Raw genomic sequence first — 23,030 nt, forward strand, 5'->3', positions numbered from 1 at the left:
GGTATTGGAATGCATGGATGTTTTTTTACCAGGGTGAGAGAGAAAGAGAGGTAGCAGAGGCCATTGCTTTTTGATTGTCAATGGAAATAAACCACCAAACGTTTGATTTTTGCCTGGACAATAAACTCATTTCTCTCACTGTGTGATTTTACTCCCTTAAGTGCCTCAGTGGCCGTTTGATTGTTTTGTTTTATTTTTAAAGGTTTTCTTATTCTTTTGTTTGTTTGTTTGTTTGTTTAAGACAAATAGCCACTACAGTAAGTAATTCTGAACATGCTGATCTAGAGCTTTCTCCCTCCCTCTCGCTCTCTCTCTCTCTCTCTCTCCCCCTCTCTCTCCCTCTCTCTCCCTCTCTCTCTGTGCCAATTGGTTTGCCCTGTTGGCTCCCCACTGCCTCCTAATGAATAAACATTGGTTTATGTGCTTGTTTCTGTTTATGCCTTTTACCACAAGCAAAACAACTTACAAACTTGTGGTGTGTTAAATGCACCAGCTTAATGCACTGTTTATGTGATGTGTGTGTGCATTCATGTGTGTAACTCCAAATAGGTTATAATCCATTGCAGATGCTGAGGTTGGGTCCCTCATTTAAGTTGATTCTGCTGTTTTTGATCAATTTTAATTCTGTCGGAGGTGACAGCCAGTAGTGTTTTTTTGTTGTTTTCACTGGGATTTTACCTCTTTTTAGCCATTTCATGGATTCACCAACACTTATCAGACACAGTGTGCTTTTTAAAAGTGTTTTAAGAATAGGAGACAAGAAACAAAATACTAGAGACAAGAGGACAAGAGCAACAGTTGTTGCTGTTGTAGGTGAGGTGGGCTACTTTTTTGTTTGTTGTTTGTTGTTTTTGTTTTTGTTTTTTGTTTGTTTGTTTTTTACAAAAGGGCTGTAACCTGAAAGCCACTCTTTCACACTTTCACTTACATTGTGAGTAAGAAGGTATGGACTGGACAAATTGATAATTGTTTGTTTAAGATGTGAATTAAAATCCGTGTCTTCATTGCTGTCAGCTGAACTGACTTGTGCCTCGTGTTTATATGCCAGCCGGTAATCTTGTGGCCAAATATCAAATGAGTCTTCTCTGTCTGTCTATTCAGTGTAATGAGGCGGTCTTCTGTCTGGTTGGCAGGAAAACCTGATATTATTGCCTGGCTGTGGGCCAGTGCTGTGTGATGATGGTGAAATTCAGCATTTCACTAGAGGGAGTGCTTGATCCTCACCCACTTGAGGCTGGTGATGAAACAGTTGATCTCCATTTCCCCTGTAGATACTGTCACTGTTGTGTGTGTGTGTGTGTGTGTGTGTGTGTGTGTGTGTGTGTGTGTGTGTGTGTGTGTGTGTGTGTGTGTGTGTGGATGTCCAATTGTGGCTTATTGGTCAAGGTTAGGGTTAAGCTTAGAGTATGGGTTTGGGCTAGGCATAATTTGGTTATGGACAAGATAAGGCAGAGGCTGTAGTGTGTGTGTGTGTGTGTGTGTGTGTGTGTGAGAGAGAGAGAGAGAGAGAGAGAGAGAGAGAGAGAGAGAGAGAGAGAGAGAGAAAGAGCTTACACATGGTGCAGTCACGTTACAAATACACTGTACTATACATAAAGAAAACAATGGAAAAGGCGACTAAACATAGACATTCACAAGAAAAGAAAAAAGAGACATTTTCGTTCATCTCCCCCCATTGTTGTGATCCTCTCTCTCTCTCTCCCTCTCTCTCCCTCTCTCTCTCTCTCTCTCTCTCTCTCTCTAGAGAGGGAGGAAGGCTGGTTCCGCTGAGGGACGGACAGGGGATGCCACTGTTTTGGCGCACACGCTGGACCTCACCTGTCATCTCATCTCTTTATCCAATGGCTTAGTTTTCAGTTTTCTTCATTTTTTCGCGGTGATGGTGTGACATCGGACTGCCGGGGACCTATCAGCGACGGGTTTCCACGGAGGATCGGTTTGTCTGGAGCCTCGGACCCGGACGATGAGACGGACAATGCGCGCAGGAAAACTTCTGAGCGCCGGCATGGACATACCGCTCATCTTTCTGCTCATGCACTTGACCCACACGGATATCAGAGGTAAGGACAGTGGATACTGCCACTGAACCGCTGACAAAACACTGAAAGAAAGAAGAAAAATTACCACAATACTTTAAATAATATTCCTCTAATGACTTGTTTTGCGTGTCATCAGTATCCTCTAGTGATCTTAATCTTAAATCCTAATCTTTGTCATGTTGTGCTGTATTGTATTATTTGTGTGATACTAATATATAATTTCCCAAGGTTTTAAAGGGATTTTTATACTATCTGTGCAGCAATCCATAATTATAGGATTAGCCTGCTCTGCTATTTTTCTCGAGGGTGCTCTACTTTTTGCAATTAAATATCAGGCCCAAACTAGTCAATATGCTCTCTGGGCTGGGCTGCAGGTCATTTGCACGCACCTATTAACCAATGGATTGTTTTACCAAAGTTAGATTAAATGGAATGAAGCACTTCTGCTTCTGGTATGCTTTGTACATTTAGTCCGTTTTACTTGTTCAGAGTCTGGTGCATATGTCTGGACTTGATGAATCATTTGACATCCATAGTGGAGGAGTTTGCAGCTACAACTTCAGCACTTAGCACTTATGGCTGCTCACTGAAGTTAGTCATGGCACTGCTGAGACGGAGATGATTTTGTGCATTTTGGTAGACAGTAGGTCTTTCATGCTTTGGAGAATGCCTAGATGAGAAGCTCTGTGCAGCTGGGAGGTAAATGGCGTGAAATAGGCTGCTAAAATAATGAAAGCCTCTTTGTTTGTGTGTGCGTGTGTTTGAAAAGTCCTTACAAATATAGTCATACAAACCTGCATGTGCTTGCGTCCTGCACATATAATTCTTGTGGCATTTGCTCTGCTCTCAGATGAGAAATGAGCCCTGTCACATCTCAAACTGTCATTTACTCAAATGCCTGTGTGTGTTTGTCTGCAGAGGATGGGGTGTTAATTATTACAAGATGAAAACCTTGATTCATATTTCATTCATGCACATCACACATGCACAGACTTCCTCTGTCTAACTTCATTAGCAGATTTTTTGCTTTTGTACAGTAGGGAAATGTTTTTGATGGGGTAATGTATATGCTCGTTCATTTTTAATTAGTTGAATTCTCTCTAGTTTTGTTTTTGACACAGCGGGATGTCCAGGGTGATGGGAATCACAGGAGCCTTGCACAGGATTTCTATTGTGCCGCTCCAGTCTCTGCTTTGGCTTTACAACATTTTCCTCTATTCAGTTTCTAGCTACTACTTACAGTGTTTGAGTCCAAGATGCCAGCTGGGAGGTTTCATCAGTCCTATGAAATTGATTGTGAACTTACATGCAATGGCAATGGGGTATACTACAAAGCAGGGATGATGGCCAGATAACTTTCAAAAGTATTGCAAACTGTCTTCTGAAATTTTGTTTATTATCAGCCACCTACAGCATGAATTTACTGATTTAAATCACCAGGATATATAAACTTTTCTCACAGTCAACCTTCTAATCCCACTTTGTGCCCTGATACTACCAAAATAAATACCAGTGTCAAATGAAATTAAATGTGTATTAAAAACATAGCCTTATGATAGACTGCCAAAGAAAGGAAGGGAAGGGCAAGACGCATGCAACACTGAATTCCTATCCTTAGCATTTGTTAGATTTTCTGTATGGCTTTTTCTGCTTTTGCTATTTCTCATCCCTCTTTAGCAAGCATTTGTTTTAAGCCGTCCAAACTGGTGTGTAAGCAACCACCTATTGTCTTTATATCACAAAGATGCAGAAATCCCATGCAGATTTAGACAGAATCAAGTCATTTTTGGAGAAGAGTGGGCCGTCCGATCACATAGACATTTTCCTTTGTGAGACAGCAGGAAGTAGCAGAGACAAAAGAATAGGAGAGCCCAGGACAGAAAGTCTACCATGATTCAGAGGAACCAACACATAGTTCTGAGTACAGTACCACATTCAGTAAATTATACTAAAGGAAGCAAGTCTGTTTTGTTTACTTTTATTTCACATCTCCCTCTATGACACACAAATTATGTACACAATAAGCAGATTATATACATTACATGTCAATTAAACAAGAAACACAAAAACTTCAAAAAATAAGAGTAACATTAAACCAACAGTAAACATAAGGACACATCAAGTCACACGTTTATCAAGTGCAGAGCTCCTGTGTGTGTGTGTGTGTGTGACAGCTGCAGAGCATTGCCACGTAAAAACAAAAAATCGAAGGGAAAGGCATAAACAAAACAAACTTACAAGATTTAGATCCTGGACAGTATGTGTGGAACTGGCCACTGAATGGGTGCAGCTGTGATGGAAAAGGCTGGCATGGTATCTGTTCATCCCATCTCTTGATCTCAGTAAATATTTGTATATGTGGACATCATGTCTCTATCTTTCTTACATTGGGTTAGATTTGCTCTGCAGACTCCATGTGAATCTGCTCTTGGTGGCAGAGTAGACTCTTCACAGGCTAGTGGTCTCCTGTTTGATGTATCCTGCCCGTCTCTGTCTGAAGAACACAGTGTCATTTTGTATTGAGTTGAGTGGAGATGGAAGCAATGCAAAGTGGCTTTCACACCTGTCAGATTTCCTTGGCTTGAATTTAAGTGATGACAATGAACCAGGTGTTGGAAATGAAACTATGCAACAAATGGCGAAGGGTTTCAGGTATGGGGGAATAATTTCTGATCTCACCTGAATCAAATAATTTGTTAAAGCAGAATTATTAGGACTTGTTTGTTGCAATTTGTAAACACAACCTTCACAGTAGGCTAAGCAAACTGCTTGGCAGCAAGGTTTCTAACAAAATGACAAAACTTTAAAAGAGTAAAACTTTACGTCACCATAGGAATACTTACCCAGCACCTACCTGTCCAACATAAAACAGTCCAATACCACATCATTCTTCATCCTCATCCTCTCCTTTAGTGTTCATCAGTGGGTGAAAGCCAACCCCAGGTTCACTCTCATTGTGGAGTGAATTTCGTCTGCTTGGTGTTTTGCTTCGCTGTATTTCCTTTTTTTTCCACATCTTGCAATTTTTGTAGCTTCCTACTGGATGTTTGGCTATCGATCTGGCATTGGCTGGGAACCACACACCCACTGCCCAAAGGCTGATGCCCAGAAGAGTCTTGAGCTCAGCACAACCAGAAAATCCAGGCAAAGGGCAGGGTCTCTGCAGACACTCTGCAGACCAACACACACTTGTAGTGGGTCAAAAGTGATGATTGAGAAGGAGTATTTTTGTTTGAGTCTGTACATAGTTTTTTTTGTTTTGTTTTGTTTTGTTTTTTTGAAAAATCCTGTCTTTCATAAAAAAGTATGTAAAATGCTTTTGCCTAACCCAGTTCAGTTGAAGGCACCAAATATTTGCTTGTCACTCTGTCATCCTGCACCTCCTACACAAAGACATGACAGAGCATTTTGTTCTCCTCCATTACAAAACTGATGGAGGGCCCTGGCACCGAGCACACTACTTTTTAAGGGAGAGGATGAAGCGGTTTGATTACTCAAAATGACACTAAATCCTATCACACCTACTTAGCATAACACTTTATGTTAATCCCCCCAGTGAGACATTTGTAAACAATCTATGAAAAATTAATGTTTTCTAACACACTACAACAGTGATAAGCGCATAAAAAGGATGTGATTAACACATGTCTTAAATTGTGTGATGAACAGTTTTGAAAAGCATGCCAGACAATACTCTACAAAAAAGCTTTATAAATGTCTAAGTTATCTTTATGTGTGCTTACTATTATGTTATAGCATATTAGAAAGCACTTGTTTACTTTTTGTTTGTTTACTGTTAATGCTTATGGAGAGGGTTAAAACAAAGTGGGACCATGTATTTCTTTTAATCCAACTCCATTTCCAACTGCACTTCAGGTGTGCCACATGCGGTTGGCCACAAAACAACCAAACATTTGTGGCCATGCCCTGTGTGCCCTGCACCGCGTTGCATTGACTATGCTTTGCACTAAATAGAGTCCTCAGCATAGACTGTGGCTACTAAACAGCAGCAGAACCTACTGGTCAAAAAGAGAGAGCCAGACCTGAATCTTTCCCTGTTGTCACTGCTCATCTTGTAGTGCTTTTGAATTTGAATTTGAATGCCTTTATTGTCATTGTATGTTCACGTGTAACAAAATTTGCTGTCTTATAAAAGAAAACTGTTTCCATTCACTATGCTCAAACACACACTCACACACCCAGAGAGTCCAGTAATTTTTCTATTGATTTGCAGACCTCGTATCTGTAGGCTGTCTCATTGCCGTATGCTGTCTCATCACCAGTGCTGTGTCCTCTGCGAATTTCATGATTGTATTTGTGGGGTGTGTAGATGTGCAGTCATATGTCTATAGGGAGTAGAGGGTGGGGCTAAGCATACAACCTTGTGGTGCTCATCTTTGGAAGGAATCCAGTTTTCTCCCTGGGTCAGGCTCCTTTTTTTATTTTCAGCACACTTGCCTTTAAATTAATCTGTAACTCTGTCTGTTGATCAGGTTTCACCCTAACTCAGCCATGGTGGCGCTTCCATGCTAAATACACTATATTACCAAAAGTATTCGCTCACCTGCCTTTACTCATACTATGAACTGAAGTGCCATCCCATTCCTAACCCATAGAGTTCAATATGATGTCGGTCCACCTTTTGCAGCTATTACAGCTTCAACTCTTCTGGGAAGACTGTCCACAAGGTTGAGGAGAGTGTTTATAGGAATTTTTGACCATTCTTCCAAAAGCGCATTGGTGAGGTCACACACTGATGTTGGTCGAGAAGGCCTGGCTCTCAGTCTCCGCTCTAATTCATCCCAAAGGTGTTCTATCGGGTTCAGGTCAGGACTCTGTGCAGGCCAGTCAAGTTCATCCACACCAGACTCTGTCATCCATGTCTTTATGGACCTTGCTTTGTGCACTGGTGCACAGTCATGTTGGAAGAGGAAGGGGCCCGCTCCAAACTGTTCCCACAAGGTTGGGAGCATGGAATTGTCCAAAATGTTTTGGTATCCTGAAGCATTCAAAGTTCCTTTCACTGGAACTAAGGGGCCAAGCCCAGCTCCTGAAAAACAACCCCACACCATAATTCCTCCTCCACCAAATTTCACAGTCGGCACAATGCAGTCTGAAATGTACCGTTCTCCTGGCAACCTCCAAACCCAGACTCGTCCATCAGATTGCCAGATGGAAAAGCGTGATTCATCACTCCAGAGAACGCGTCTCCACTGCTTTAGAGGCCAGTGGCGGCGTGCTTTACGCCATTGCATCCGACGCTTTGCATTGCACTTGGTGATTTGTGGCTTGGCTGCAGCTGCTCGGCCATGGAAACCCATTCCATGAAGCTCTCTGCGTACTGTACTTGGGCTAATCTGAAGGTCACATGAAGTTTGTAGCTCTGTAGCAATTGACTGTGCAGAAAGTCGGCGACCTCTTTGCACTATGCGCTTCAGCATCCGCTGACCCCTCTCCGTCACTTTACGTGGCCTACCACTTCGTGGCTGAGTTGCTGTTGTTCCCAAACGCTTCCATTTTGTTATAATAGAGCTGACAGTTGACTGTGGAATATTTAGGAGCGAGGAAATTTCACGACTGGATTTGTTGCACAGGTGGCATCCTATGACAGTTCCACGCTGGAATTCACTGAGCTCCTGAGAGCGGCCCATTCTTTCACAAATGTCTTGTTTCACAGTCTGCATGCCTGAGTGCTTGATTTTATACACCTGTGGCCAGGCCAAGTGATTAGGACACCTGATTCTGATCATTTGAATGGGTGAGCGAATACTTTTGGTAATATAGTGTATCAAGTTCTTCTTTTGTTCATTCCAAACTGGTATTGTAAACTGCATGACTTTCTGTGTGGCACTTAGATTTTCCCTGGAAAGATGTGCCCGATTATAAGTGTTTAAACCAGGGAATATAAATGCTGTAATGAACTGGTTATCAGCTCAATCACTATTTTATGGTATCTACTGGCAATAGACAGCAGCAAAATGTGCTTAATTTTCATTTAAAAGGAGCATATAACCTTGAGGCCACCTCAGTGACATATTTTGTGGGACAGCAGATCATTAGTGTTCACTTTCGTAAGTAATTCAATGAATTTTAACCTGGAATCTCTATTTTCACATTAAGGCTAAATAAGCTTCTGCCAACCCCACTGGCAAATTGCCTTGTTTCAGCCTCTCCAAGTTTTGCAGGCTTCACTAGGTTTCATAATTGTTTCTGGATGCATTTTACCGTTGTAGCAAGTTTTAGTAATTTTTATGGCTGAATTTTAACATAAGCCACATACTCATCACATGCCAAGCCAATTACAGACAAAGATCCAGTGTTAGAATAGAGTAGAATAGAATAGAATAGAATAGAATAGACAATATGCAAAGAACAGATAACTCTTTTATTAAAATATAACATTTTTGCGATTAGGCAGAATGCAGTTTCTTTGGCATCAAGGTTAAATCTTATCCCCCCTTTAAAACAGATTGAGCAGCAAATGAAAGCACAGGAAGTCATAAATGTGAATTCCCATAGGGGAACATGCAGAACAGAGCCAGCAGGTAGATTCTGGGGCGGTGGTGGGAGCAAAGAAAAGTACATGCACAGCAGTGATTCAGCAGCTGTGCCGGCAGCGATAGAGCAGCAGCAGCAGAATTACCAGGTAAGCTTTATGTATGGGGCAGCTGTGTTACGGAGAAGCTCTCATGAGTGGGGAAAACATCACTGACAAGTGTCATATGGTGCCATTTGAGTTATCTGTTTAAAATGTAGGCTTTGCTTCATTACAGTCTAACAACTTGCATACTAAAATGTACAGTTTATTGAAAATTGGTGATATGCAAAATATTTTGGGGTCAAAGCTGTATCTTATTGCTCCCTGTAAAGCTTATTGTGCAGCACAATCTATTGGGCAGATTTCACTGATCCCAAGCACAACATGCCCCCCCAGAGAATGAACCCTGTCAATTTTGGTGACCTCATGATGTTTCCTCCAGCATCACCCTCAAATCAAAATGAAATGGGAATATCAATTGGCAAAGGGTTGTAAGTGAAATATGACAAGAAGGAGCAGAAATATCATGGTGAATAATAAGCTTTTAATTCACATTAAGTTAATCCTTTTCTCTTGTAACTGGCCTGCTGCCAGTTACAGTGGCCTTGAGGGATAATCCACATAGCTAAAGTGAGATCTCTAAAGAAAGAATTTCTTGTTTGGGTAAAGACACAGCTCATGTTGGTTAATCAGGTGTCATCAAGCAAAGATACTTACATCACAAGCCTAATTGGCTACATACAGGCCCAGAAGGGAGGGAGGAAAAAACTTTATTCATCATGATAATGCAGCAAACCGGATGAAACTCAATGATTTGCATGTGTGGGCTGTGCAACCAAAATTTTAATTGGACTGAAAAATAAATTTTGGCTCACTGTTTTACTCCATAACGTTTGCCACTGGGAGGGATGGATATCTAATATCTGTGTATCAGTAATAATCTGCTTTCCTTAAGCAAGCATCTGAAAAAGCTGTTTTAATTATCTCAGAGTAACAAGGATGAGTGTTGAGGATGAATCAGACTGTTGATACTTGGAATTGAACCATGAGGCACTGAGAGGTTAATGAGGTTAATATTTTTCGTTGCTGTACCAATGGTGCTGATTCTCAAAATACTAAAGGGATACTTGTTGAACACACCAATCTTATATCCTTTGCCAGCAAAGGATACAAGACTGTAAGTTCTTCCATATGTGTGTAACTTCAAGTGATGCCTCAATTATATGCTCAATAAAAAAAAAAAACTACAGCCACATGCAGCAGTCATGGGATCCAAGTGCTTTGAGGGAGAAGCTTAGTGAACACTCTTGAAATGGTATCTCAAATTTCACACTGATATCTCAATGCGTTCAGCTGCAACAATTTTTGTCAAAATCAGGCTTTCATCTAAATTTTGAACACAAATTGTAAGGACTGCCCTGCGATGGACTGGCGATCTGTCCAGGGTGTTTCCTTGCCTTTGCCCTGTGTGCGCTGGGATAGGCTCCAGCACCCCCCCGCGACCCTCGTGAGGATAAGCGGTTTAGAAGATGAATGAATGAAAGAATGAATTGTAGGGACACCCTTGAATATCAAAATAATGTGTTTGTGTGGACTGGTCCTGATATTGTCTTTGGAAAGGCAAAATTCGGTGAAATTTGAACCAAATTTATAGGAAGAGCAGCAAAAAACTGTTTTGGACAAAATACAAAATAGTGGGAAGCACAGTGCGAGATTTTTATATGGATACGTACATCCTGACCCAGGGAATCCGGGGGAAAAGAAAAAAAAAGAGTTTTGTTGCTACTACTCACAGTTAGTTAGTTATGGGCCAAAAGTGTCATTATAGCGCCACCATCTGGTCCAACAGGTATAATTTTTGTTGCTTCAGTAGTGGGTGAGATTTCCGCCCTAGCTGCAAAGTTTAATGACTTTTTCTCTTTTGGCGTTGGAGATCCAGATACTTTTAGCAGAGAAGAATGGAAATAATCACTTGCCAAAGCAACAACAACAGAGCCCCAGCACTTTGAGATTGGACCTCTAAAAAGGCATGGCTTTCTCATGGGGATTAACATGGGGATTTCTCAGCAATTGATTAGAACCGAAGAGGCTGTTTGGATGAACTGTGTAACATCTTTAAGCCACAAAGCCAGTCAGTAGATTTTGTAGGAGAGTGGATAGAACAGTGTCAATCAGGCTGTGCCCCCAAGGTAATGAGGTCGGACATCAGTTATGCAGGATTTAATTTAAAGCTGAGAAGTTTTTGTCTGAAGCTTTGTCTGTGTCCGTCTTGGTTGTTCAAACAGTGCCTCTCACCACTTGATCCTCCGTGACTGCAGCGTCACACTTCATGTTCAGTGCCACTGGAGATTGGTATATAGTGGGCATTAAGAGCTTTCAGATGCTGAGGGACAGGTCAGTCACTGCCTGGAATGGTTTTCAATGAGCTAGGAGATACGACAGGGTTGAGAGCTGTCGCTTTCCTCGGTTCAGCTTTAGCTCCATCCAGTGTATAAGTCAAACTCTCTCATGGATGAAGTCCATATCCTCGCTCAGGAGACCCACACTATAAGCCGATTCAGAGCTGTGGAGAGACAATGAAGCGGTGAGGACTAAGCAGATGAGCAAAGGAAAATACCTGTTTGACAGCAGTGTCAGCAGCAATAAAGCTGCAGGAGCAACCACAGAGGCAGAATGAGCAGGTAGGCACAGAGGTATATTTAATACCGGCCATTTAGGGAGGTGTTCTCATGAGTGGGGAAAAAGGGACAAGGGACTAGCTCACAAACTTCACTTTAGTATTTAGTCTACATTGTGTTGGTGATCCTAAACATTTCCAGCGTCACAGATGAGAAAACTGTTTGATATCTGTATAACCAACCAACACCACAGAGTTGCTCCAGTTCTCTAAACACTATGTTGTTGTCTCTGATCTAACACACAGCATGATGACTGATGGGTTCTGCCACTTGGTTTCCTGGTTCCATGGTGTCAAGCTTACCCTGTGCCATACCATCTACTATCTGTATTTTTCATTTTTCATATTTATTATTTTCATCAGTATATCTTACATTTCTTACATTTCAACACTTAAACATCTCATATTCTCACTTTATTGTATATACTTAGCCCTTATTGTCTTTAGTGTATATATTTCGCATATTTTAGTCTCTATTGTATATACTTTTAATTTTATTTTATTTTTTTTTAATTTTTTGCTTTTATTGATGATGCTGCTGTAATGTGTGAATTTCCCAGTCTGGGATCAATAAAGTATACCTATCTATCTATCTATCTATCTATCTATCTATCTATCTATGATAACTGACTTTGATGTAAACTCTTTTCAGATTCCAAAACCATTAGAAAAGATCAGATCTCTTGCAAAGCTGCACAGCTCAGTGTCTATCCGACTCCTCAAAGTTATTCCACATGCCTAGGCGTAAGGTAGTGTAAAAAATAACGCAATAAATAAATAAGGAGAGCAGATTGAGGCTGGGGAGAAAAGACTGGGACCAAAGATGAAAGCAGTTCAGGGTGTTTGATAGTTGAGTGTTTGATTTAAATGTTGCATCTTCGTTGCTAAAGAGACGCCCTTTATGACCAGCCAAGAGTATCCTTTCAGAACATCATGAGTACTCAGTGTTCAGAAGAATATTAGCTATATACTCCAGTTACACTTAGTGCTAACCACTTTGGTCACACACTTCTGAGACAAATAGCTCGCACTGGCTTAGAAAACAAACCAAAACAAAAACATTATTTTAATCCACTTTGAGGTATAATGTACAGCGAGTTCACTTGGACAATTTAGTCTGACTGTTTCCAATGAGAGGTCCAAAGATTGATTGTATTTTAGTTTAGTCTGAAAAATTGACAAAGCAGATGTTACCATGCTTCATTCTGCAGTTTCACATCCAGACTAACCGATTTATCTTCTCAGTCTCTGAACCGGATAGTTTCCCCAGAACATTGCAGTGTCATTAACGTTATTTATCTTGTCATTTTCACCGTACACAAATATTAGCTTGACGTTGTAGAAACTGGAACTCACAATTGATAAAAACCGCTGACTCATTATCAGAATATTTATGACGGTTGAGCTTTCTGTCTTGCGGTTTTTGGACCCATTTTTTGTTTCTCTATTATTTGTCAGAGAAGTTGAGATGTAAATACTGTCCTTTTGTTTTTTTTTTCTCTCTCTCTCAGTCACCCCATCAAACAGTCTCATTCTCTTACGAGTAAGCTGCTTGTCACAAAGAGTTGGACCACAGAGAACAGAGTTGTCACTCAAGACTTGATGACAAAGTCAGAGTCACACAAAGTCATATTTACTACTCCCAGCTAATTCATAATTAAAAGACCATACCAGCGATTCATACCAGTGAATGTTTTACTACAGTTTACCCACATTTTACATCGCAACAAACCATTTTGCAAATCATGCAGGGGGACTAAAGATTTTACAATGTGTAGTATGTGTAAAATCCCATTATTTTCAAATTTGACTTGCTTGACAGGTGCTCAGCACTGAGAGTTCAGTTTCCGAGTTCAGAGAGTTAAACACTAGAATCCCTCATTTTGTGTCAGGAGGATTTGTGAATTGAGTACGTAGTAGAAAAAACATTTATTTTGGAATCAGATTGGTGTCAGTATAGTTCACTTATGCTTTATTCATTATCTCATCTGATATGTGGTCTCATCTGATATGTGGTTCCCACTTTTTTCTCTCTTAAACTGCTGCTTGCTTATACTAATGTGTTTTGAAGGGATTTTGGCTCTGTTACTTCACAATAACCTCTCAGGAATTTCAGGAAAGGTTTTTGGCCCCTCTGGCAGACAGGCCTAAGGTTTGGCTGTGTCGGTGCATTTGTCTCTTTGTACTCTTACCTCATCAACTCTTAATTCCAAGGCAACATAATTCTTACCATGAAATTTGTAAGCAAGTTCATGCATCCCAGAAAATCTGCTCATTTTGGTGATCCCATGACCTTTTCTGCAACACCGCTCTCATGCTGTCTTCCGTAGATGTTACCTGTATTGTCTTTAATGTTATGTGATGTCCTCCATGTTTATATGTGTTTTTGTGCCTTTATGCTGCTGCACACCAAATTGCCCTTTGGGACATTAATAATTAATTGAACTGAACTGAACTGAACTGAACTAAAACTAAAATGACGAATTTGCACATATGATTTCACTAGGTCTAAAAATTGGATTGCCATGATATTTTGAGAGTACATTCATGCTCCCTGCAGTAAGATTACTCTTGATTTTGATGACCCTATGACCTTTCCTCCAGCACCAACTTTAGGCCAACATGTCAAATCTGACATCTTAGAATCTATTGATACCCATCAACTTTCAAGCTACTTTCAAGCTGATGATCTTTCCTCTAGCACCACCCCAGTCTAAAATGTACACAGTCTCCCACTACTTGTACTGCCATGCATCAAAGCATTGGAATGTGTACCTGTTTGTCTTGTTGCCATGTCACTGTTTATCATTTTCCAGTGTAAAGCATCAAAAAACAAAATAAAGACTAAAATGTTTATTTTCACGGTTTCATTAGGTAGCAGTGATCTTTACAAAAAGTGGATTACTTTATTGTATTGTCCTGTCAAAGAAAATGCTCTTCCTTACAGTTGGGAAGCAGTGCTTTATTGTCACCTCCATTGTTGTGGGCTTCTCATGAATCCTTCTTGTGGTATACTACTAGTAATACACTATATACTATTTCCAGTGCATCACCATTCACCATGTATCATCTAAGCTTATTCAGGCATGGATTTTCATCCATGAAATTGCCATTAGGCATTTTTAAGAAGTTGTGAGAAGCTTAGTCAGGGAAGAGAGAACATGTGGGAGAGTCAGACAAAGATAATGAGAAAAAGAGTGTAGAGTGAAGAAAACAAAAAAGACTGTAGGTGAAGCTTTTGTCTGCAGTACGTACTACAGGAATAGGAAGAAAGAATTAGTGAGTAAAAGGAAACCTGTAGGGCACAGAATGTGGGTATTACAGGAGTAGGAGGCATTTCAGAAATTGCTGAGGGCTGAATATCTTCAATCATACTTGGCCTTATTGGGAGACAGCAACAGTAAGATAAAGACATGCGTAATAGGTTTACTGAATTGCTGACTGTATCCAAAGAAGAGCCCACAGTACAATACAATTAAGTTGAGATTAAACAAAATAGAAGTACAGCTGCATGCAGCATAGCGTACAAACAGATACTCACTGTGGCTTTGCTTGGCTTCATTTATGTACAATCCACACCACCTGGAAATTGACCAATATAAATATATGCTTTTTTTTTTTTTCCTTTTCCTTTTTTTCACCGGTTGTCATGAGCTGGTCTGGGTCCAGGGCTGTTTTTTAGACCTGGTCCGTCCCTGTTACCTACCATTCCTATTTACGGTCATGGGGTGCTAGTGTCCAGCATACACTGGGCAGAAGGCAGAGAAACATCTGGAACAGGCCCCCAGTCTATCATGGAGCTGCAGAAGGAGGTCATTTACACTAACTGTGAGAAGTCGCCTTGGTTCTGTGAGTCAGCAGTGTAACATACATCGAGCAAGCCGAGATTTGTCAAATACAGACCTCTCCGCCCCTAATAAATGCTGTAGAAAGCTGGTTTTATATTGCAATCACATTATCACAAGGGCTAAGTTTAAAATGAGTATGCGTGTACATGTGTCACAGGCTCATGTGGGAGTGTGGGCCGCAGTGTGGTGAGTGCATAATTGTGTAAGTGGGTGCCAAAGTGTTTTATATCAATGAGTTAATTAAACATGGGCACGTCTCATGCCTGTCGGGGTTTTCTATTGTCTCTCTACCCACATAACGGACTAGTTTTGTGCACTTATCTAACTCTTTTTTCATTCCCTTTTTTGTGCTACCTTTCTGTGTCCTTGTTTTAGATTTCTCTTTGTTCATTCCCTCTCCACTCTGGGGAATTGGTAGGCTGCAGGGGCAGGATCACCCTGTTTCTCTGACTGGAGTTATGAAACATTTGTGTGTCATGCTGCAATTCTGAAAAGGCCATGCTTCAGAATGTCTGAATGGTGCTCCCTCATACATACATTATTATTTGTACTGTATATCTTATCTATCCACATCTGGCCCAGTTCAAGTTGTAATTGAATAGCCCTGTTCTAGGTGTGGTGAATGTGCACAGTAAGTCTGAAGGTTTAAATGAAAGATATTCAATTTATTGCACAGCCAGGATCTGCATTGATGATGTTTGTGAGTAACTGACCTGAAATTGGTTCCTAATGAACACAATGTTGTGCTGTGCCTCCTTATGCAAATTTACTAAGCAATGAGGCCAGATGATGAGTTTTTTTCTATATATTTGTCTTTGTTATGGCTTTCCACTTTCCAGCTGCAGCTAAATGACTGTTAATGAAACATTTTAGATGAAAAATGGTATGGTATGTAAGCCATTTCAAGTTAAGTATGTGCTATTTCTCGTCAAGGAGAGGCCCTTCAATACTTGTCAGACTGAAGAACTCTCTCCCAACCCAGCAACCAAAGAGATAAGCACCCCCACTCATACCACAGCCTATTTATTGACAAGGAATAGGAGACAAAATGTTCCCTGTTTTTCTTCAATTTTTCTTTATGAACAGAAAATTAACATTCAACCTTTAAAGGAAGAAGACAAGAAAATTATAGGGGAAACAACATTTATTGATTCTTGCTGCTGTTCTTCACTTTATACCTGGTTCTTACAGTGGTGACATTTCCCCAGGTTTGTTAAGTTTATCCAGCCAAAAGAGAAAAATCAAATTTGCACTGTATCTCTCATCATCAATATGAGGTATGATAGAAATAGGATGATTGTTTAGAAGTGATTTGTCTTCCCAGGGCTTTGACATAGTCAATTACACAGCCAGAAATGTTCAATAATTCTCACTTGAGAGCTGTGAGGTCATATCAGGCCTGAGCTGGAAACCCAGAAGTGAGATGTAAAGAAGTAAATGAATTTGAACTAGTGACGAAAATGATATCCCAGAGTTACTATCAGGAATTATGAAGGGCAGGTTAACTGCTTAGGAAATATTTTGTCCGCCCAACATTCAGCCCCACCCTGTCGTCCAGCAAACATACTGTACACTCACACGGTAAAGTTCATGTATTACCCTCTGTTACGACCGGCTCGTTGGCCACAACAAAAAAGGAGATGTACGAGAACTTAAATTATAACAACTGAATTTTAATCAAGTAAATAAATAAATGTATGGGGTGTGGAAGTCAGTATCAGTGGTGTGGGTGAGTGTATGGATGCAGTGAGTGATGTGTGGTGCATGTTGTCAGTGCAGCAAAGGAAAAACAAACAAAAGGCCAGCACACCGGCAGGGTGCTGCCTGGAGCAAGGACCAGGTAGAATGGAGAGCAGAGCGAGAGAGTTGGCGTCTGGGAAGGCGGGGTTAAGTAGACCTTAATGGGAACACTGGCCAGGTGTTCCCAGTCAGCTTAATGGCAGACTGGACAAACCTGGAAGACAAAACACACACACCAGTACACCGAACACTAAACACCAGGCCTGGGGGCCGTCACACCCTCCCAACTCATGCTTTCCTACATCCTCCATGCTGTTCCTCTCGAACCACTCCAATCACAACACTTACTTCAAAATAACTATGATGCCATTTGGAAGTAAAATTGATGTTGTTAAAGTCTAAAGAGATTGTGCTTCTTTCTCATTTTTCTGTATAATTTCATTGTCTTTCCTTTCGTCTCTCTTCCCTCTCTCTCTCTCTCCAGCAGCAACGATGGTGACAAGCAGGGTGGAGGCAGAAGGTGGTTGCCCCTTGGGCCAGTTCCCCTGTGGGAACATCAGTGTGTGTCTCCCTCAGGTGCTGCAGTGTAACGGACACACAGACTGTCCCAACGGAGCTGATGAGGACCGCTGCGGTAAGAATGTGTGTCTGGATGTGTGTGTGTGTGGATGTGTGCGTTGTGATGTATAGTGAATGTGAACTTGTTTAACCCCTTTCCATTCTGGCCCTTTCTTAGACCTATTTTAGTGGTGGGGGCAGGAAGTCTTCAGGGAGAAATAAAAGGTCAATATTAGATGCCAAATATAAGTGGTAATCATCATCTGAAATCTGGGATTTCTTTGAGATACAGCTCAGCACTATGTGTCAAGTTATTATAGGCATAAATCTGTAAACAAACAAACAAATAAATAGGTGCCTAACCAAAACACAGTACTTATTAGAGTGTATAAGGGTTAGAACATTTTGATGGGAGCATATGGTAGCTATTCCCGTGCTCAATTATGTGTCAAAAATTGTCTCATCAGTTTTTGGTTTGATACCATTTGTTATATTAATACCATTTGTTACCACTCAAGAAGTAATAGAAATGGTCAAGCATCCCTCCAAAATACCACAGGACACCAAGACCTCGAGGAGTACCACAGAAAAATTCATGCTTTGGTTTGACATTTGGAGATTTCTATAAGAATTGCATTTTTTTTTTTTTTTTTTGATTGGATGGCGAGCACTTCTGTCTGGAAATTGCTCAGAAATGCCCCTTTATTGACAATGTAGCTAGAATACCATGCACCCTCTGAATGTAAAGTTTCATTAGGCTGTGATTATCCTAGAGGGGTCAATGGGTCATTTTATACAGTGACGTGAAGTGATGTCAAGTGACATCAAAGTTGTCTCACTACAATGAAATGGATACTGTGGGGGCTAACATCATCACACATGAATCAAATGTGGCTCACTGAATCCATAAGAGTCTCACCTTTCCAGTCAAAACCAATTTATGCAACTCCAAGACTGTTTAGACCCCAGGATGTAGAGATACACCATTTTAGTATAGGCCAAAATAATACATCTGTGCTGCATGCAAAACCTTACATGGTTTGTGCCCAAAACTGCATGGCAGTAGCATAAGGTGGGCATGTGTGTAAACCGGAGAGCCGTGGGTGCCCATAGACCCATTCTCATTCAGATATCTTGAGATCAGAAGTCAAGGAACCCCTCTGAAAATAGACATGCTTGTTTTTTTTACTTCAACGTAGAACAAGTATAACTCAGTTTGTAATATTTTAAGAACTAATTTCATTATTAGAAGGTCCTGGGTTCGATTCCCACCCAAGGTCCTTTCTGTGTGGAGTTTGCATGTTCTCCCCGTGTCTGCGTGGGTTTCCTCCGGGCACTCCGGTTTCCTCCCACCGTCCAAAGACATGCAGGTCAGGTGAATTGGAGAGGCTAAATTGTCCCTAGGTATGACTGTGTGTGTGAATGTCTGTGTTTGTCTGTCTGCCCTGTGATGGACTGGCGACCTGTCCAGGGTGTTTCACTGCCTTCGCCCTATGTGCGCTGGGATAGGCTCCAGCACCCCCCCCGCGACCCTAGTGAGGATAAGCGGTTTAGAAGATGAATGAATGAATTTCATTATTATTTACTGAGAGAAACTGTTCAGGCCACATGTCTCCTGCAGTTTTTGGTGTGACAACTGTATTAATGAATAAAAGTGAGTTTATTTACCTTAACATGAGAGCATATCTCAAAGATCTTATGAAAGTGAGACCCGCACTCTTTAATATGAGTTATGAACTATAGTGGCTGATGTCCCAGTTCCAGCTTTAGTTCGCCTGTTTGTGTCAGGTAAACACACCTGAGGCATTTGTTTCTTTGCAATGTTTTAATCCGCAACCAATTTTATGGCATCATGTTACCTAACACTCTTGAATGCTCTACTTTGTTTCCTGAGTCATTAAGAGTTTTATCCCAGATCCAGACTAAATCAATGCCCTCTCTGCTGTTATTCACAACAAAATTATTACAACTGTACATGTTCATATGGTGGCAATCTTGCTTAAGCGTTTTTGGTAGAATCTTCTGAATTCGTTTAGAATTCTTAAAAACATGGATTCAAAATCTTGTCTAAATACCCTAAATGCAATGCACAGCTTAACTTTAAAGCCAAAATCGGTTCACTCCAAGCTCCCTAGATGCTTGAGAATAAATAATACTGAAGCTTGTCTGGTTACGCTGCACTGTAATACAGAAGATGTGAAGTTCCGGGATCTGCCTGATCTTTTTGTACCAAATTTATACACACTGTGACTGCACAGGGGAGATATTGTTCTGTTCTTTATAATTTTGTTAGGCTGTCTTTGATTTGATTTCATGAATGGGTTTTAGAGAAGTACTGGCTTACAAATCTGCACTACAAACCCCTTAAAGTGACTTTATAGATGATCTTTTAGCCATAACAGGTGATGGAACTTATTGAAAAGACAGCTGTTAAATATCCCATTCACAAAAAATCACCTTAGATATATTTTTAAAGCAATAACTAATGTACAGCAATTCAAATCTGCATCTAATTGGTAACATACTGTAGATGATGAGCAATTGATTTGATTTCCGTTAGATTTTCCCCAAAAATGCCCAACATGCCCACACATTTCCTGCCACTGTCATGCGGCTGGTGCCACCTGTTATCAGTCACTGGAACACCAGTCCAAACCCCTTAAGCAGCCAGAGAATTTAATAAATACATTATACTGCCCAAGTCTACATAAAATTATATGAAATAGTGTAATGCAATGAATGAATGAATGAATGAATGAATTGTATTATCATCTCATGCATACAACTGTATGCCCAGCCCATGTAAGTATCGTTGTCAGATTCATTAGACTGTTACCAAGTAGGGCAGAACTCCTAAATCACAGACAGAAGCTTACAACATATTAATAAAAGATCCAAGTACATATTAATTAAACAAACTGTTTTGCCAGGATTATTGTGAGTGAGTATTGATCCAATTAGTTTTTACACACATAACCCACTTTCTAAGCATAGACAGCTGGCAACAGTTACCACCAACCAGCACGGCTACGTAAATGTACGGTTGCTTCTTTATGATAGTGGAAAAGTTTTTAACTCATCCCTCCGGTCTGTTAATCCAGAAACAAGCGAGAGATCACCCGAAAACTCCATCAGTTGAAGCTTCAGCTGAAAATGAGACCTCGTTACCAGGGCAACAGATTGTGAACAAACCTAACACTGGACAGACAAAATGTCAAAACCTAAACTGTGGTTGTGTATAGTTTCCTGCAGCTGAGGCTAAGCTGAACCACTCCAGGTGCCATGCAACAAGTGTGTTGTGAAAATACTTTGATCAGGATCAAACAGTCTTCCTTTGCGGTTTAATATTGCAATATGGAAAAAGCAGTACACCAGGTTGCTTAATCTTCACCAATTATACCTTTAGGTTACTTATTATGACTTTTTGATCATTTGTGTTGGTTACTTCAGCATGGTTAAAGTCTTCCTGTCTGCACACGTGCATAACGGGCAAAAAAAAAAAAAAAAAAAACTCTTCAACGTTCCTCTCATGCACGTTGCATGCATGCACCTCAGTTTCTTAAACACGCAGTTTTCATCACAGCTAGAGTCAAAACAAAATGTAGCCTGGGCAGTGTGTGGGATTGTTTTGGTTCTCTGCACTCCAATATTATAACAGGCTGCATAAACTCTCATGGAATATGAAATAGGAATGAAAATGGAATACTGAATAAAAGTGGTGGGATTTTTTTAATGATGAAGAAAAGAAAATATATGATTGTCAAGCATATGTACATAATTTCTTTCAGAAGTGTATGACACTCTAAGTAGATCAGACATATATAGACAAAGCATGTCACATACAAAAATGCTCTTTTTTTAACAGACGGCAAATAGATGAGTTGTACACAAACAGAAGTGAACTCATCTACTGGTTTAGATAAGGAACCTCCTCTATTTCCCTCAGGGCATGCATAAAATGCCCATCTAATTTAATCTACTATCATTTAAAAACATCCTATGCTGTGGCTCAGAAAATAGCCGAGATAAAAGTTTCATATCACTGGATAACAGTTTATTTAGCTCTGTCCGGCTGAGATAGTGAGAGTGAGCTGGAAAAATCCAACAACGAGCTGTTAGTCATCAGCTCTCAGATGTGTCTGTGGACAAAAGAGACACGTGGCTTCATGGCAATGACTCTGCCACCCAAATGTCACACTTACCGACATCCTGGTCAAAAGATAAAAGCAGTGTCTCTGTGTGCAACTTGTATACACTGCTTTCTGCGTCGAGACGTACTCGCTGCAATTGACTTATTACAAAACAATTTCCATCTTAACTTGTCATTTAATCTCACATTTGTTGTTAAAATCTTCTTTTCCTTAACACAAAGTCTTGTGTTAATCTGCCAGTGGGATGAGATAATCCCACGTGTTTCTCATGCAAATCGGTGTTCCCTGTATTTGCGTGAATCAAGCATCTTTTTCTTGGTATAACTGGGGTGACCTGCCTTATTCTGCCTTGATTCAACATAATTATTCCTGGAGCAAATCAAACTGCAGTGAAGAAAATGGTATTAACTCATCCTGCTGGCAGATGTTTTCACTTGTTTCAAGAAAAACAAGATTTGAACCCTTAATATGAGATTCAGTAACTAGCTAATATTTAGATATCCCAGTATAGAGCCTGGCCTACAAGTTTTGTTCACCACTATGAATAATGTTAACTTTGTCAAAGCTACAGCCACATACCGCAGGCCTCATGTGAAGGAGGGGGTGCTGACCAGTACTCACTGCTCTGGCACACGGGGCTGCAGTGACTGTCCTTTGGTCCGATTGTAGCATCCCCAGAAAGATGATGGTCAGACTCTTCGACTGATGTTTCATGAATTTATTCAAAATCATTCCACACCGTAAGAGCTGAGTGAAAAACACAACCAATATTAAATCAATATACGTTTACAAAAATATTTCTGTCAAAAAACAACAAACATGCCCAAAATGGCTTCAAAGAAAAATAATATACAGTGGTCCCTCGCTATAACGCGGTTCACCTTTCGCGACTTCGCAGTTTCGTGGATTTTTTTTTGTGCAATTTTTTTAACAGCGCATTGTGTTCTGCGTCCTGATTGGCTAAGGGAGAGCCCGCGCATTGTGTTCTGCATCCTGATTGGCTAAGGGACTATAGACCATTGTCAATCAATCTCCTCCGTGCCGTGTCTCCTGTACAGTACAGAATGCGTTCATTCTATAATACTGGACTTATTTTTCTACGAAGGTTTGAATTTTGAGAGTGTTTAAACAAGAGAGAAAAGTGAGAAAATGTTAATGCCTGTCTGAAAAAAGTGTATAAAGTGTGTAGTGAGGGGTTTTACACATAGGCGGAGTTTGCAGGGGGGAGGGGGGGGCATTGCCCCCCTGGGCGTCTGAAATGTGTCACTACATTGAGTCAAAAATAGGTCCAATATTTTTTTTTCCCTGTATACATATCTATAAACATTTAAGCAACGCAATAAAATAAGATTATTTTCAGAAATAAATCTGAATTACATTATGTTTGGTATTGTAATAAATAAAATAATAATAAAAAAAATGTCCCCCCCCCCCCCCCCCCCCCCCCCAACACAAATTTCAAAATCTGCCTATGGTTTT

At 40.5% G+C, this 23,030-nt stretch overlaps 1 protein-coding gene across 6 annotated transcripts in view; it reads left to right on the forward strand.

Annotated features, from left to right (window-relative positions):
• The first annotated feature begins 1,933 nt into the window (after window positions 1-1,933).
• The window catches only part of rxfp2a (relaxin family peptide receptor 2a), a 62,474-nt gene continuing 41,377 nt past the window's right edge, over window positions 1,934-23,030 (forward strand). For 4 of the 6 annotated variants that reach the window (XM_030068227.1, XM_030068226.1, XM_030068230.1 and 1 more), the window contains exons 1-2: window positions 1,934-2,060; window positions 17,327-17,476. In XM_030068227.1, the coding sequence (XP_029924087.1) occupies window positions 1,964-2,060; window positions 17,327-17,476 (247 nt within the window). In that variant the 5' untranslated portion in view covers window positions 1,934-1,963. Of the gene's footprint in view, window positions 2,061-16,874; window positions 17,219-17,326; window positions 17,477-23,030 lie in introns of those variants that run through there. The other 2 variants (XM_030068228.1, XM_030068229.1) reach the window with 2 other exon arrangements.

This window comes from Myripristis murdjan, chromosome 14 (assembly GCF_902150065.1).
Source record: "Myripristis murdjan chromosome 14, fMyrMur1.1, whole genome shotgun sequence".
NCBI classification, from domain to species: Eukaryota; Metazoa; Chordata; class Actinopteri; order Holocentriformes; family Holocentridae; genus Myripristis; species Myripristis murdjan.